Below are 16,062 nucleotides of genomic sequence, written 5' to 3'. Positions count from 1 at the left end.
ATGATATACAACAGCACAAAGCACAAAGAGTCTGCTGGTAAATGCAGATGTGAACGTCTAACATTTTATTTCATTTAAATCAATATAACAAATGATCCCTTCCGAACTACCCCAAAATAGCTGAACAGAAGATGTGAAATCTTCCACACGAACCAAAACTAAAATAACCACAAGCTACATATATACACACACACACACACACACACACACATGCAGTGACACTCACATCATACACCCATACATTTCCCCATTTTCTCTATTGTGAACCAGCACCTACTGATCCTTCAGTCCTTCCTCCGCATCTGCAATCTACATTAATTTTACTTTCAGTATTCATATAGTAAACAAGGCACAGCCAGGATTCTGGTGACTGCACAGTCAAACCAGCAGCTCATATGCAGTAAAATGAAAAATGTTTTATCTTCACAGTTTATACTTCAAAAGAAAAAAAATAAAGGCTCAGTTGCTCTTTGACATTTCAATTAACTAAATTATTTAAAGAGGATTTTTTGGGGACACATGGAGGTCAAAGAACTGCAAAAGGTTTTATTACATTAAATAGGAAAACAACACAAATACAGCAGTAAGAAAACTGCAATAATGAATGTCTGTGCTAATTAAACAAACAGCTCCTGAATATGACTCATTGTTTTCATGGCAAAATTGTGTTAAGAGTGTTATTTTTTTTTTTACTGTTAGGCTGCAGCTACAAGATATAAATTATCATCTGAATTGTGCATGAGGAATGAGGGCTGTTTTCAGTATTAGGCTTTTCTACACAAAAAAATTCTCTCACTTCACACTGGAATGATTAAGACGTTTGAAGTAACACATTTTCACTGAGTCCATGACGGATCCTCTATCAGCGAACAGACTCTCTTTCTGAACCTTAAATTACGTCATCGGCCTTTGTGTTTTACTCATCTGTGCTATGCAGTTGGGACTGATCTTGGTCAGGCAGGAGCTGAGGTTGAGACTGGTTTTAACCCGTTTTTCTCTTTGCCGTCGGTTGCAGAACCAGACTCTGACCACTTCCTTCTCCAGATGGAGGCCTTTGGCTATACGGGCTATTTCTTGAGAAGCTGGCTTACTTTTCTCCACAAAGCTGCGCTCCAGAGCCTCCTTCGCTCCCAGGCTGCAGTGTTCAAACAAGAGAGAAGAAAGAGAAAGATAAACTTCAGGGGATTGGGCGGTATGTATGTGATGTTCTGTATGTTTGGCCCTTAGTACAGTACATACCTGATAGTTGTTCTCCTTTTTCTCTTCCGCTCATTCATTCCTATTTTATCGTTGTATAAGGCTGCAGAAAAGACAATATTTGTAGACAACAGGAACATACAAAGCTGCCATATTGATTGTTTGTTGCTGGTAGACAAACCTACTCTAACCTATCCTGGACTTTCCAATAAAGTCTCAGATCAACTTTAAACTCTGGAACAAATATTACTCTTTTTGTCAACTTTTTAAAAATCACACATCTCAGCTGTCAGACTCTTCTGCAATGTTTCGTTGACCTTCCTGGTTGAGAGAGAGAGAGAAAGAAAGAAAGAAAGAAAGAAAGAAAGAAAGAAAGAAAGAAAGAAAGAAAGAAAGAAAGAAAGAAAGAAAGAACAAACTTCTGCTAGGGGAAAATGAATATTTTTGACACTTTGGCCATAAATCTCAGCTTTTCTTTAGTGAAAGCCAGAGTCATTTTACTTCGTAAGATGTCTAAGGAACATTCAGATGAAACTCTCCAAAAGAAGAAAATCATTCTCTGCTGAAACACCTTGCCATTCAATAAGGAGCCATGAGTAGATATTGGTTTATTTCAAGGATTCATAAGGCAAAAAAGGCTGTGAACCACTATCTTACACAATGCACAATCCTTTGTCAGATTCTCATTATCATACAGAGAAAGCTTGGATATAATAAAAGATATTATCACATAAATCAAAACTTTCTTGCCATATTGAGATGAGATAGTTAAACATTAGAGTGAAATAAAGGCTCTAGAGGGAGGTGTGATGGAGTGGAGTGAAGTGTGTGTTACTCACCACCAGCCAGCTCAGCTTCGTTCAGCCATTTTGCTAGAATGGCTTTGAGTTTGCAGGCGTTCTTGAAACTCAGCTGCAGATTTTCAAAGCGGCAGATCGTGGTCTGGCTGAACTCTGAGCCATGCACCGCAGCAAGGGCCTCGCCTACATTAGTCTGTGTGTAGCCTGGAGGTCACAATGAAACAAAAATACCTCATTGAATACAAAGTAGCTAGTAGCTAGGTGAGTGTAAACATGACAACACATGTGGTTTGTGTCTAACTGGTGCAGTAGGACTGTCGCACCAAGTTTGATCCTCCGTATTTTGAAGTCATTGGCAAACATCTCCAGCTCTCGTATCTGTGGGGAGTCCATGGCGGGGGCATCTTCAGGGTCTCGCATGCTCCTCCTTTGAGCGTCGGTTTTCATCTCTGCAACACTGGGGCCCCCAGGGGCCTCATCAGTTGAGAGGAGAGCCGAGGGCAGCGAAGAGAAACCGTGGCTTAATGCGCAAGAACCACTACTTAGACCATGATCGGGGAACTTGTACAAGCAAGGGGTAAGAGACCCTGGAAAAAGAGAAATAAAGGGGAAAGATGGGGAAGAAAGAGAGAGAGAATTTGAGAGGGGAAAATTGGTTGGTAAGAGACACAGGGGAGACCCTCAGACTGTCAGAAGGCTTCTGTTCCCACATGTATCCTGAGAGCCTTTATCTCAGCAGCAAACAAAAAGTTTTGACATGCCCCTGTGAGACATACAGTACTGAACTCCTGGGAAAAGAACTGTTTGTTTACTCATCACTTTGCTATGATAAGCAATAAATTGTATTTTCTAAATACATGTGGCCATTTCCAACCACTCTTGAAATAAAGGTTAGGTCCTGTCCTGTAGCTTCAGCCAGACAGGTAAAGACATAAGACGTGTGTTGTCTAAATTTGCATTTGCAATTGGGTGTTGTGATGACACCAGCTCCACTGAAAAACAACAAGGTGATTTTGAAAGGTCTGGACAAGTGAATACTGTAGCTGTGGCAACAGTGTTTAAATAGTATTTTGATGTGTTTGGTGAATAGGTATTAACCTCCCTGTTAATTAACGTGATATTCTTCAGTTTACTCACTTTTCCTGCCAGGATCTTCTTGTCCTTATAGCGATACCAAAGGTGACTACTTCTTACACTTCTTTTTAAAAGCTCTGCATTCAGTAGAAATTAACATTTGCGCAATTTACATGGTCATATTAGCTGTGTAACATCCAACAGGCTATAACCTTGACATTCCTGCAAATGTTAAGCACTTTGATGCAGTTGAGCTTGTGGCTGTTGCTGTCTCTCACTATTTTCTTGCCTTTTGTTAATACTGATGACAGATCACTGCCAGAATACCAGATGGTTGGATGACTAAATGTGATTTGGAATATGATGCTCCCAATTGCATTACTGCTCCAAACAGCAGTGGAGAGAAAAAAACAAAAACAAAACAATTGCAAGTGACATTTCGGGTCATAAATATGTAATTATTCACAATGCATCATGGTCATCATATAATACCAGACAGTAGGCAGCATAGAGTCTAACAAAAGGCCGACAGCAGGTCCCCTCTGATCACTGTCATGCAGATTACGTGCTCTTTATAATGTTAAGCAATCTATAATGAACAATGCAACACTCCCCTCTTGTGTTAGTGGGATAGCAGTGCAAATTTTGTATTGTGCACCTGAATTAACTAAATTGATGAGATATTTTTTTCGTCTCAGTCCCAACTAGTAAAATTTATATATAGGTTTCCTTTCAAAGATATGAGACAGCCCCCCAAAAAACTATACAGTGGTCACATACTCAGTTTTGATTTTATTAGGTACACTGAGGTAAAAATAAACACAGTCTAATCTTATAATGATCATAATGTTTAGTTATATATTGTATTTATTAGAAGGTTTTTGATGTTGATTTTGTGTTACTAATAGAGAGATGGTAACTCAGAGCAGCTCAACTAATCAACATTCACACAGGTTTCTTATTCGCCCCTCACTGACTCTGCTCACAGCAATGATTTATAATCATCTACTGGTCTTTGACCTCACTTTAGCAACCAGAGCAACATCCAATCCACTGAACCTCAGACGACAACACTGTTACAAAAGCTTAATCTAAGACTTGGACACACTGGAGCTAAATATTACCCATTGTAGACATTCTGAACTCTGTCTGTCAGGGGCAGACGTGGGCCTTAGCAAATGCCTTCTCAGTCCCCCTGAACAAAATAGTCGGGCTTTCAAAGTGGAACAGGGAGAAATGAAGTTGTCATCGACCTGCTGAGTTGTTCAGCTGAATCTATACACAAGCAGCTTTAGAGCAAAGTGGTCGAGTCTATGGTATGCATCAGTGATTCCCTCTTATGCTGATGGTGTAGGAAGAGGTTGAACACCCTCTTTTGAAATCTATTTCAGGATGGTGGAAAAAATCCAAGCAGGTTTAGCCTACAGTATATCCGCCTTCCTTCCATTACAATACATAGTTGTATGCCTCTTTCATAGAGCTTAGTTGGTGTGTTGCCAATTAATATTCTACAACATCATGAAAAAGAGTGTTAAAAATATCCCTGCACTCATTTTGTTTACTACAGACTGTGGGGCAACAGGGCAATGACACCTGAGAAGAAAAGTAGCTTCTCTCGTCGTCGTGGATGATTCAGCTTGAGGCATCCTGTTTTCCTGGAGATGTTCCCTGGATAGTGTACATCCAGCTATGCTGTGGTGCACTCAGCAATTGACCTATGGCTAAGCCCCGCCCCCTCCACTCACTCGGACAACTGTCAACATTCGGTGACCCGGCGCTATGGCAGCTGTCACAGTAGGAGACATTTCACAGGAGGCAATTGATGATTTTTGGAGACAGAAAGACCACATATCATCTCGGAGTCACCAAAAGGGCCTGAATTATGCGTTGGAGGATTACATTAATAATTTTATTATTGAGAGGGTTGATGAAAAGCTTCAGCTCCAGGCAAAAATGTACAGGTCACAGTGTAAACGGGATAAACCGCATCTTGTTGTCATCACCATCTCAGACAACAAGATAGAGGATCAGCATTGTTCATGCACTGCAGGGTAAGAAGTGTGATTTACTTTCAATTTATTAATTTATTATTACTTTCAATTTATTAATCTAACTGCTACTATCTTATTTTTCATCTAAACCTAGCTTAAAGCTCCGTATTAGCATACCGGTATAGCTAGATTTTTCTTCAGCGTTTTATATACTAGGCTTTGTTAAACATCCGTTAATATACACTAACACACTAAAAGTAACAAGTTCCATGTCATTGATCTGACATATGATTGGGATTGAATCCATAGGGAACCGGGTTACTGCTCCCATATCATCGGTTTAGTCCACTACGTTGACCGGCTGCGGGGGAGAGATCAGCTGTCCTGTACAAGTCAGGCCCAGCAGTGGCATCGGCCGAGAGGCAAGCTGATCACAAGCCAACCTATCACGTCTGTCATCGTAGCAAAAGCAAAGGCTAAGAGGAAGAAGAAGCCGGTCATCTGCTCCTATAAACCAAACAGGTAATCATAGGTTGATTTTCATGTACAGTACACAGTGGTGGGCAAAGTACTTATTCTGCAGTTAAACAGTAGGCTACTGTATGTGTGCTTTATTTTCATTCATTCATATTCTCTTCATGAACTCAGACAAACAGCACGTTTTCATCTTTGTGATTCTGCACTGTACAATATCCAAGTATGGCTGTAACATTGTGAGGTAACTATGAAGCTCATGTTTTGCAATACATTACCTAAAACAACCTTGCTGCCTTTTTTAGGAAAGAGTCAGGTGTGAGAGCAGAGGTATATGATGTCATAAAAAACATGACCAGGGCCCCAATAAGTTACCTGGTCAATCAGACAGCTGCTAGGGTGACAGTACAGGGAAAGGAACTTCCAATCGGATGTGGTTTGAGTTACCAGGTAAATAATACACTAACAGTCTGCACACTGCACAGTATCTGGATAAAAGATGGTTCAAATATTCATATTCATATCAACAAAAGTAGACTATGACAGCTAACAGTTGATCAATTTATTTTTATTTATATAAAACATTTCTTATCAGACCTACAAACTCTGGAGTAGTGAAAAAGGTGACAACATACAAAACTAAAACCCTCTTCATTCACTTCTACTACCCTGGTTGACATAAAAAAGGTGACTGTAGCCAAAAGGTGACTAGTTTGCAGGTGTGAATGATGTATGGGGGACCCCCAGAGGTCAAAACACTTACAGCTAATCACAGTAGATTATACAACTATTCCATTCACACAAAAACATCTTTACACATATATACACACATACAATAAAATTATTTTTGACATTTTAAATACCTTGCTCAACACAGGCCTATAATATATGAGGCTGGAAATTGGAGAGCATGCTCACAACATACCAAATTTGATTTATGTTGCCCAACCTAATGTTGGGTATTCTCCCCGATACAATTTTGAATTTCTTTATTTTGGCAATAGCTCTCTCCACGTGAACTCTGTGAGCAGCTATCTTTTTTGTTTTGTGTACATCAGCGGCGGACATCTGTTTGTTTGACTGAGCAAAAGGAGGGATATTTACTCTCAGTCCGATTTCTTCCAAGTCTTTCTCAATGAGAAATCCTTTGTCAACCATAACACCATCACCTTTGTTCAGGTAGTTATGAGACATGAGCGTTTTCAGCAACTCTAGGAATTTGCTTTTCTGAACAATTTCCTTGTCAGACAATGATCCAGTAAAAAGAGTAGATGTAAACATGATAGCGCCACGTGGATCACATGCAATCAGTGATTTCAGAGTGTTTGTTGACTTGTAATTTGAGAAACTTTGACTTTGCAGTACTAATGAACTTGGCCTCTCAATCTTTACTTCTGTGCAGTCAAGTATTGCTAGAGTTGTTCCAAAGTTGGTCTTATATTTATCTGGCATTTGGGAGATGATGGTGTCTCTATGTGGCCATACAGGTAATTCACCAAGTATGTCAAACATGTAATCGACCCATGAGTTGAAAAGAGTGCCTGCGCTTCGTTCTGGTATTTGAAATCTGTAAGCCAGATCCTTTAAGTCAAAATTTTGGCGCAACTTCATGAGAACCAGCAAAAGTTGGTGACGTAGTGGCATTTTATTTATTTCTCTATCAACCCTCTTGTATGTTAATGGGACAAAGGTTTGTGGAACTGTGTAAGTATTTGGCACAGAAAACACAGAGCACAAGTCATTAAAATCATTGTAACTGAAGCCAGTGCAGTACCGGAAATAGTTTGAAATATTGCTGTGGTGCAGGAGTTCTGGTGTCAGTGTTGTTGTTAGAGTCTGATTTTTTTTTAAATCTTCAATTTCAGCAAGCTTCTGAGCTAGCATAGTCCTTAACGTCAGCAGCTCTTGCGCCCCTTCCCCTGACGGCAGCTCCAGTGGATGCTGGTGGTTCAGATGATCTGGCACTTCCTCTGGCTGCTGTTGCACGGGTGGTTGCTCATCCTCTAGCGGCACTGCAAATATAAATTTATGGTTTAAAATGAATGAAGGAAAACATAAAGATGTTCTGGTACAAGCCAAATGTCACAAACCAACCAACATATCAGTAAAATTATTCAAACTGAAGTGTACACTTGATAGAGCACATAATATTTGAAAAAAGTAAAACAAAGAAAACTCTATAGCCATGGAACATAAATGCTTTTAAAATTTGGAAGAGAAAATTGTGTTAGAAAAAAAAGGAAAAATTAATGATTTACTATGAATTGACTAAATAGCATACCTTAAGACCGCAGTACACCAGTGCCAATAACCACAACAGAGCACTCCCTCTCATATGTTATTATTAGTTATATTGTAATTTTTGCTGTTTCTGTATTTGCCATAACTTCAATTTCCTTTTCCTGTAGCTTCCAGTGTTAAACAAGCCGTCATCATCCCTGCCTGTATCCTGTTCCTGTGCCGACAACATCCCCAGGCCCCTCACCCTAGACATCTCTCTACCAACACCTACTGAACAAGTCAATCAGAGCTTCAATCTTGAAGAAGCAAGGAAAATTCAAGTGGCGACAAAGGCACAGGCTGCCTGTGAGAAATGGCACAAAGATCGTGAGGGAAGGCTGACAGCCTCTAACTTTGGAAAAATATTGAAAAGAAAAAAAGTTACAGAGGAATTCATCCAGTCGATGTACTACCCCAAACCCTTCACCTCAAAGGCAACGAGCTATGGCACTGCCAGTGAGCCAAAGGCAAAGGAGCTCTACCAAGAGAAATATCCATCTAGACATGTACACGATGCTGGCCTAATGCTACAGCCAGAGCTGCCGTTTCTTGGTGCAACCCCGGATGCTATTATATGTGATGATGGGGAAACTGGACTGCTCGAAATTAAGTGCCCCTTTGGATCAAGAGACATGACCATAGAAGAAGCTGCCTCAACTATCAAAGACTTCTATGTCATCAACAATGGACAAGACATCAAAGTATCAAAAAGCCACAACTGCTACTATCAAATCCAAGGGCAGCTGCTTTTAAGTGGACTTAATTTCTGTGATTTTGTCCTTTACACAAGAGCAGATCTGTACATTGAGAGAGTTCACAAAGATGTCCTGTTCATCAATTCAATGATTGCAAAGCTTCATGAATTTCATGTAAATAACTTTTGTCCCAAGAAATAGATCTCACCTCCTCTCCTGTTTTTTCTGTCCTTCTTGGTCCTGGGAGCTGATTCACATCTGTAAATGAAAGAAAAATAACATCATTAGGGCTGCAAGAAACAATTATTTTCATATCAATGTGTTTTGATTATTTTATGGATTAATTGATATTAAGTGGATTCATAAATGTCATAAAATGTTTCTACAGGTTTCTCAAAACCCAATGTTTTCTGCTATTAAAGCTGCTGGGATTTTTTCAACAGTATGCAAATCCTTTTTCTGATTTTTGCCTTCAGCTTGATATTATGTCATCAATGATCAAGTATGACTTGAACCTGCATGTGTTCATGTATGTGTGCACCCAACACGAGTTTGAGGTACCTCTTTTTTGGAGATGGACGACACCTCTGTCCTACAGTAGATCCAGTCCTTGTAGCTTGGTGAGGATGGGGAAACTCAGTGCTGGGCCCTCCATTGACAAAATGCTTAAACAAAAAATATAGCATTTTATTAGGAGTTATTACTCACATTAAATCAGCATAAATCAATGACCTTTTGAGCATCCTGACCTCTTGTCTATTGACACTGTATGTAAATAGTTAGAATATTTAGTTATATTTAAGAGGTGAAAAGGTTACATATTTTGCAAATATATATATACAGTATATCACAAAATTCCCCAGTTGTTTTGGTAGAAAGTTGTCATGATCAAATGAAATATGTACAGGTCTAAGTTGCATACGTTTCCAGGACAAGTACCTTTCCGTTAGTTTGGTAACGTTACTACAGTAACTGTTATTTACATGAATCATTCAGCACAACATTGCTAACATTTGTTATCTCGGTTACAGATACGTTGATGAAGCTAAGCTCCAAAAGTTAACGTGTTAGTACAACTAGAGCCCTTTGGACAACAGCTAACAATGATGTACGATTGCCAAAGTACAAAAACTAGCACATAACTCCCTAATGAACTCCCAGCAAACACGTTGATATGATGTAAGTTAAGTTACAACGCAGCTAGAAGCTAACGTTAGCTAACGTTAGAAAGGGTTAGGCTAACGTTAGAGATGTAAAGATAACTTTAACATCTCTAACATCTAAACATCTCTAGCAGAGTGACAATATGTTACGTTGTTGACTTACCTTAGAACAGATGTAGACATCCTTGTTAATTTTATCCACGTTTAGTTGGTGTTGTGGTCTACCGCACAACTTTATCCAGAGCAGACACTTCTCTCGGTTGAGATGTGGCTTGGGAAAGGGTAAAAAAAACACCCCGTCGCCCAGCCTCTCGGGATACCTAGTGTCAGAGTTGCATGTACCCCATGAACACCGTTTGACCATTTTAAACTTAAAATGTCAAGAAAAAACACATAAAAACGAACGAAAACTGACTAACTGCAATGCATTTCAATGGACGAGGAAGCAGAGAATGTCCGAGTGTATGGGCTAGCTATGCGCACTGTGATTGGCTCATCGCGTTTGGGGGCGTGGCTTAGCCATAGGTCAATTGTCTCTGTGCTATGGAGATAGGCCGGGCAGCGAGCCACGTTCAAAACACAAGTGGGCTCAGTGGATTTGTGAAAGCGCATCACAAGCCTTTGTGTACATGAACATGGACCCTCTGGCTGCTATACATGTGCACCATATAAAGAGTGTCAGCAGTGTCAGCAGCTTTATGATGAGCAAATGCAGACTGCAAACAAACTGATAAACACACTGACTTTCTACCATCATTAAAGTTCCATGAACACTGTATACGTATATATTCTATATCACTTTACAAAGCTGCAGGTTGTTTATTTCACATCCAGCAGCTATAGGGAGCAACTTTTGCATTTATCTGGTGCTATGTTTCTGGTTGCATACTGAATGTGAGGCAATTTTCACTCACTTACAAAAACTCTGAACCCTTCGCTGCTAAATGCTTCACTCTGTGCTGCCTCCTGCAGCTGGAAACAAGTGCGATGCATTTGAAAAGTCTTAAAAAGATCCAAATCGCTAAGAGGAACCGCAAGGGGTGATAATTCTCTGTAAGTTCACTAAGCAACATGAACCCACACTACTCTTAGGCTGATTGTTTTTTAATGTTAAAAAAGAGAGAAAAAAGATTAGTTCAGCTCTTAAAAATCAAAAGGGCCAATTTCTTTGTTGGCCTCAGCTCTTATAATTTCTGTTTAATGCTATTAACTCTGTTGCTGCCCAAATGTTCATTTCAGACATCCTGCTGAGTGCTGTTGTTGACCACTCTGAACAAGGGATTTGTTGTGATTCATTTTTTCACACAAATTCCACCATGTACGCACTTCATCAGCCTCCTACTACATTTCTCAAGGATTTTTTTTTCCTTTTTTTTGAGGACAGTTGGTTTGTCAGTCTTTTAATTGTTAGCACTTCCCTCATTTCAAGCAAAGCAACATCTCATTGTCTTAGGCCATTGTCTTCCCACATGCCTTTTCACATTCTTTTCTTAAGGTTGTTGACAAAAGCCACAAAAGCTCTCACTCAAGCAGACTGTCAGACCGTTTGTTAAACCTTCAATCTGCCCCTTGTCAGTGCAAGACAGTGAGTCAATTAAAGTGACACACAATCTGTTGATGCCAGTAAATATGGGCACCTGTTTCATTTTAATCTGTATGTATTTCAGCGGATCCTTTGACACGACCGGCCATATAATTTCATTAGACCATTTAGAGGAGTGGGTAGATGTCACAGCATCTACACTTGAGTGGTCAGAAGCCTCCTTTTTAACAGTACAGTCTTTTAGAAGAAGCAATTTAATCTCCTCTGAAAATTATCTTGTTCTGTGTCACCCTGGTTAAAATAAGGTCATATTCTTTTTGGTCTGTGTTTGCTCCCACTTGGTTATATCACGTATAAATATAATGGTTATATAAAAGTTAAACGATTTAAATCTTCACTTTCATTTTTCCTTTTTTTGGAAGAATTAGTCGGACTGAATTGTATGCAGTGACATTTTGTTGGATATGTCTGGGTGTTTCTTTAGCGCTCTGTGTTATGTCCAGGACATCAAAGCTACCAGGGTGTTACATCGTGGTTTGACACTACTATAAATGTCATCACTGATTCTGAGTTGTTAAACATGAACCAGAGAGCTGGTCTAGATTTAACGGTGGGAAGATTAGATATATTACTGTCAAATGAATTTCAAACAGAGTATTACATGTTCAAAAACAAAATTAGAGATGTTATGCCATTGATCTGCTTTATCCAGGATAATGATTTGATACAAGTCCCAGCTCCAATCCTCCTAGACTACATTATACTGCTGCTCCTGTACTGTACATTAGCATCAGTGTGAAATTTGTCTCTTCTCACCATGAACAAATAACAAATCTCTTAACACCAGTGCCATTCTTTGAGACAGCTTTCACCTAACTCCTTCTGCATTCATGTTTTTGCTCTCTCCACAGGCGGGGGAGGAAGTGGCAAGTCGTCTTTGACAGTTATGTTTAACAAGTGTGCTAAAGAGCTCAAGCGTTAGCCGATGTAATCATGTCTGAAATTGATTTTAACTGGTAGCAGATTTAAAATTAAATGGAGAATAAACAAATTGTCTGCTCAATTTACCGGGTTTAACTGCGGGCCAGGAGCGAGATGGTGCTGTGTTTGTGCGTGTACGTGGGTGCACGCATGAGTGTGCGCGTGTGTGTCTGCTCATTACCTTGCAATGGATTTGCACTGCTCACCATGTTAGGGTGAGGGACGCCACAGGTCTGCAGGATACGAGTCTGAGAAATGCTGGCAGAGAGCATCTCCTGAGCTACAGAGAGAGAGAGAGAGAGAAAGATTAAGAGAGACATCAACTACCATTGTCAATTATGTCAACAATCTTCAAATAGACAACCTATGGTGGCCTGTATTATTTCTACGATGCTGTTATAGTAGTAATATAATTGTAATGATATTTGCTCAAACACCCTCGACTCAAACAAGAGTCTGACCATATTGATTTTCGTATCGATGTGAGTGTGAACTGTGTCCACTCCTGTTACTGCATCTCAATGAACTGTTTTACTGTTAGTATTTCTCAGGTTGTGTCCAGATAAAGTCCGTCTGTCACTGACACAGAGTAATAAAGAAAGTCAGACTGTAAATTCTGCCACTTAATTTCAAAGCATCCTATAGACATCCAACATAATTATTGCAAGCCCAAGTCCATATTGATGAAGTTTCTGACCTCATCATAATTATCTATGGTACGTTAGTATCATCAGATCAACACCATTACCAATACCACGAGTCAATAAAAGCATCTTTGTATGTTAACAACGGCAACTGCTGCTAGGGAACATTTTAATTAGCAATTTTAATGATTTAGGACTATAAACCAACACTTTATAATCAGTAAATGTTTTACTTTTTATTATATTTCATTGATTAATAAAATGTCAGTCTGGGGTGACACTGTCAGATGTTTTTCTGGCAAACAGCCCAACACTGTGGGTTTGACAGTGATTTATAAACATACTCCACTTACCATAGAAGAAGTTGGAATGAAGGAATATTATCATATTGATAGATAGGCTAAGTGATCAACTACCCAATTAAGCCAATCAACAAATTGTTACACGTCTAGATTAATCACAGCTTTATTATCTCCATTGTCACAAATACCACCTCTACAACTCACCTGCCATCATGCCATAGGTGGCCTGCTGGTTGCTGTAGTGACAGGGAGTAACCGGGTAATGTAGACTCGGGGGGTTGTTGCCAAGAGCGTTGCCAAGGGAGGATGTAGACAAGTGCATGTGGGAGCGTTTGGAGGGCTGACCCAGGGACAGGCCGGAGGATACTGACGAGACAAATGTCGTTACACTCTGAGCAGATGAAAATAGAGCAACAAACCAAGACCTGCAGAGATGTGCTAGCTGGGATCTGAGCAGTGGAGACTGTGATCCAGACTATTGTGTTGTAACTTGGTGCTGCTGATACCAGCTGTTGCATCAGACAAAGGGTGCTTTTAACCAGTTGTCCAAGTGTGACATGACTGTTCTTGCACATGCACAAACCTTCCCTAATAGTCCAACAAAGAAAACATCTTTAATGGACTTCAGACAGAAAGAGAGAGAGAAAGATTATATTCATGGATAATTCTCGTGTCATCACACTAGTGTGGCAGTCTCACTCTATAGTGCAGACAGAACATGTACATTTTGTATCTTAAACTAGACACTGAGGGTAAATGTAGAATCCTATCTTATATGGACCTGTAAAAAAAAAATCAAATCATGCTTTTTGAGCCAGGGAAATTCACCTTGAGGCGCTTTTGAAGTGTTTGTTTCATTTACGACACCGTCTCCCAGCTTAGAGGATGACTTCTCTTTGAAAAGAAAAAAACTCTGCTCTGCAAACCACTGAGAATGTTCCTGTCTGCTAAGTGCATTTAGATATATTAGAACACTGTTCTGGTTGTGTCCTCTGTTAATTACATAATTATTCATGTATTCATCTTTTTATGCAGCACCCTAAGCACTAAGCACTAATGCATTCATGCTGGTGTAGCTGAGATGCACTCATAGCCAGTACAGAGCCGGTGGAAGTTGTATAATTGTGCTGTATTGCTTTCTGTATTGTTTTAACTTTCTATCTGTACAGCACTTTGGCGACTTGACTTGACTTGAAGTCATGTGCAGACAGTTGCTGTTTTACTGTGTCATGTGCAATGAAGACCGCATCACTATGGACAATCTTGCCATCATTCTAAATTTAGCCCATTTCTTTATTACTAATTTTACTCATGTTAATCTATTCATAGACATGCATGTTGAAGAACATAAATAACTTCAGTATATGAGGGGGGAAATAATCAATTAAACACGTGGCTGCGATATAGATGTAGTGCATGGCTAATGTGCTGCATGATTCTAAACGAGTCCATTCTGAGCACTAACAATCAGCAAACACCAGAATCTCCAGGAAGTTTTCTGCGCAATTTGCTCCATGGAGAAAAAGACCTTGGAGATTTAGTCATACTGATAACATATCCTCAAAGTAATTACCCACTGAGTAGAGACAGCTGGGCCAACCCAGCTGATTAGACGCATTTACATAATTTGGATTGGATTTGAATAAATGTTTTTTTCAATTCAGTACATCTTCCCCATTGCCTGACAGCATGAGTGCGTCTTCTTAAGGTGTCAGCAGATCAATTGTAGGTCTATGGGAGCAACTTGTTGATGGCTTACCTGCAGCACCCAATGAACTGCCTATAAATAGTAATCAGTCACTATTACTACAGTACAAGCAAATCTTATCAATGTTCTGTCACAGTAAGAACAGGCACAATGCCAATACTTTAGTTACTTCTGGAGGTCTGTTTTCCTGCGTTTGGTTTGACAATGTGGCAACAATATGTGGGATAGGGAGTTTATAGGGAACTTATATATTTTCCTCTAGGATAAGACATTATTTTACGTGTTATGTATATATGTTTAAGGCCTGCTTACCTGCAGAAACCATGCTGTGTGCATGGGAGATGTTTGGCATGCACTCGCTGGTAGAGGCGTGGTGCATGAGGATTGGCAAAGCTGACTCTCCTGCCAGTGGAGTGAAGGAGTCGGAGCTGAATGCCTGACAAGCCATTCTTCTCTGGCCTCTCGCACTAGACTGATCCCGATGGTAAACTGAAGTCTGCCGACTGTCTTTGGATGATTTCCTGTCTTCGCTTGTCGTCTCTTGCCTTATTTGGTTTTGTCTCCCATTGCTGTTTTGCTTGTCCTTCGTCTTTTCAAGTCTGTTGAGATCTGTTGCCTCGCCTTCCTTTCTTGTACTCTTGTCTCACTTTGTCTTCCGTCTCGTCTTGTTTGACCTTCCCTTCTTCGGCCTTGTCTCTGTCTCACCACGTCTTGTCTTTTTTCCACCCCTTGTATTATCTTCTTGCTTTGTCCTCTTTCCTTTCTCTGGCTCAGTAAATCATAGTTCTCTCTTCAGTCTCTCGGGACCATGCAAGGTAGAAAACTGCTTTTTTTTTTCCAAAGTGAAATGGAAGTCAGCAGTTCAGCGTGAACTCTTCACAGTTTTTGGCATGAATCTACCTTCAGCTGAGATTCTCCAAGATGAATAGTGATGAGCCTCAGGTTTCTATCACTAGTAAGATGTTTCTCACCTACTGAGAATTCTCTCATTAGCGCTTCTTCCACATATCTCCCTGCCTCCTCTGATGCAGGTACGCCAGTCTCTCATACCCTTAGCTTTTTTGCTGCCCTCGTCTATTGCAGGTATTTATATCCCACCCATGGACAGCTAACCACCCCTCTCTCAACCTATGAGGCCCCCTGTTTCACCCCCACCTACCAATCCCATGTCTGTGCTGTTATTACTTGTGTTTGTCCTTACCTGCGTTCT

The 16,062-nt window shown here is 40.0% G+C and overlaps 1 protein-coding gene and 1 long non-coding RNA gene across 2 annotated transcripts; both read right to left on the bottom strand.

The window, feature by feature from the left end:
- Positions 1-894: 894 nt before the first annotated feature.
- pou1f1 (POU class 1 homeobox 1) lies at positions 895-15,300 on the bottom strand (the record flags this gene model as incomplete). The annotated part of the gene is made up of 7 exons (XM_083996189.1): positions 895-1,135; positions 1,240-1,300; positions 2,037-2,201; positions 2,321-2,584; positions 12,380-12,478; positions 13,349-13,510; positions 15,165-15,300. 7 exons carry the CDS (start codon positions 15,298-15,300, stop codon positions 895-897), a joined length of 1,128 nt encoding a protein of 375 aa, XP_083852315.1.
- LOC311004234 lies at positions 6,160-10,117 on the bottom strand. Its single transcript, XR_014596298.1, has 4 exons — positions 9,838-10,117; positions 9,073-9,176; positions 8,720-8,769; positions 6,160-7,548 (listed from the first exon to the last, which is right to left on the bottom strand). It is a non-coding gene; the product is annotated as an uncharacterized lncRNA (long non-coding RNA).
- Positions 15,301-16,062: the final 762 nt, after the last annotated feature.

Source organism: Trachurus trachurus, assembly GCF_905171665.1.
Source record: "Trachurus trachurus genome assembly, chromosome: 21".
In the NCBI taxonomy this organism is placed as follows: Eukaryota; Metazoa; Chordata; class Actinopteri; order Carangiformes; family Carangidae; genus Trachurus; species Trachurus trachurus.
The sequence above is the reverse complement of the archived record's forward strand: the minus strand, read 5'-3'. Positions and strand labels throughout refer to the sequence as shown.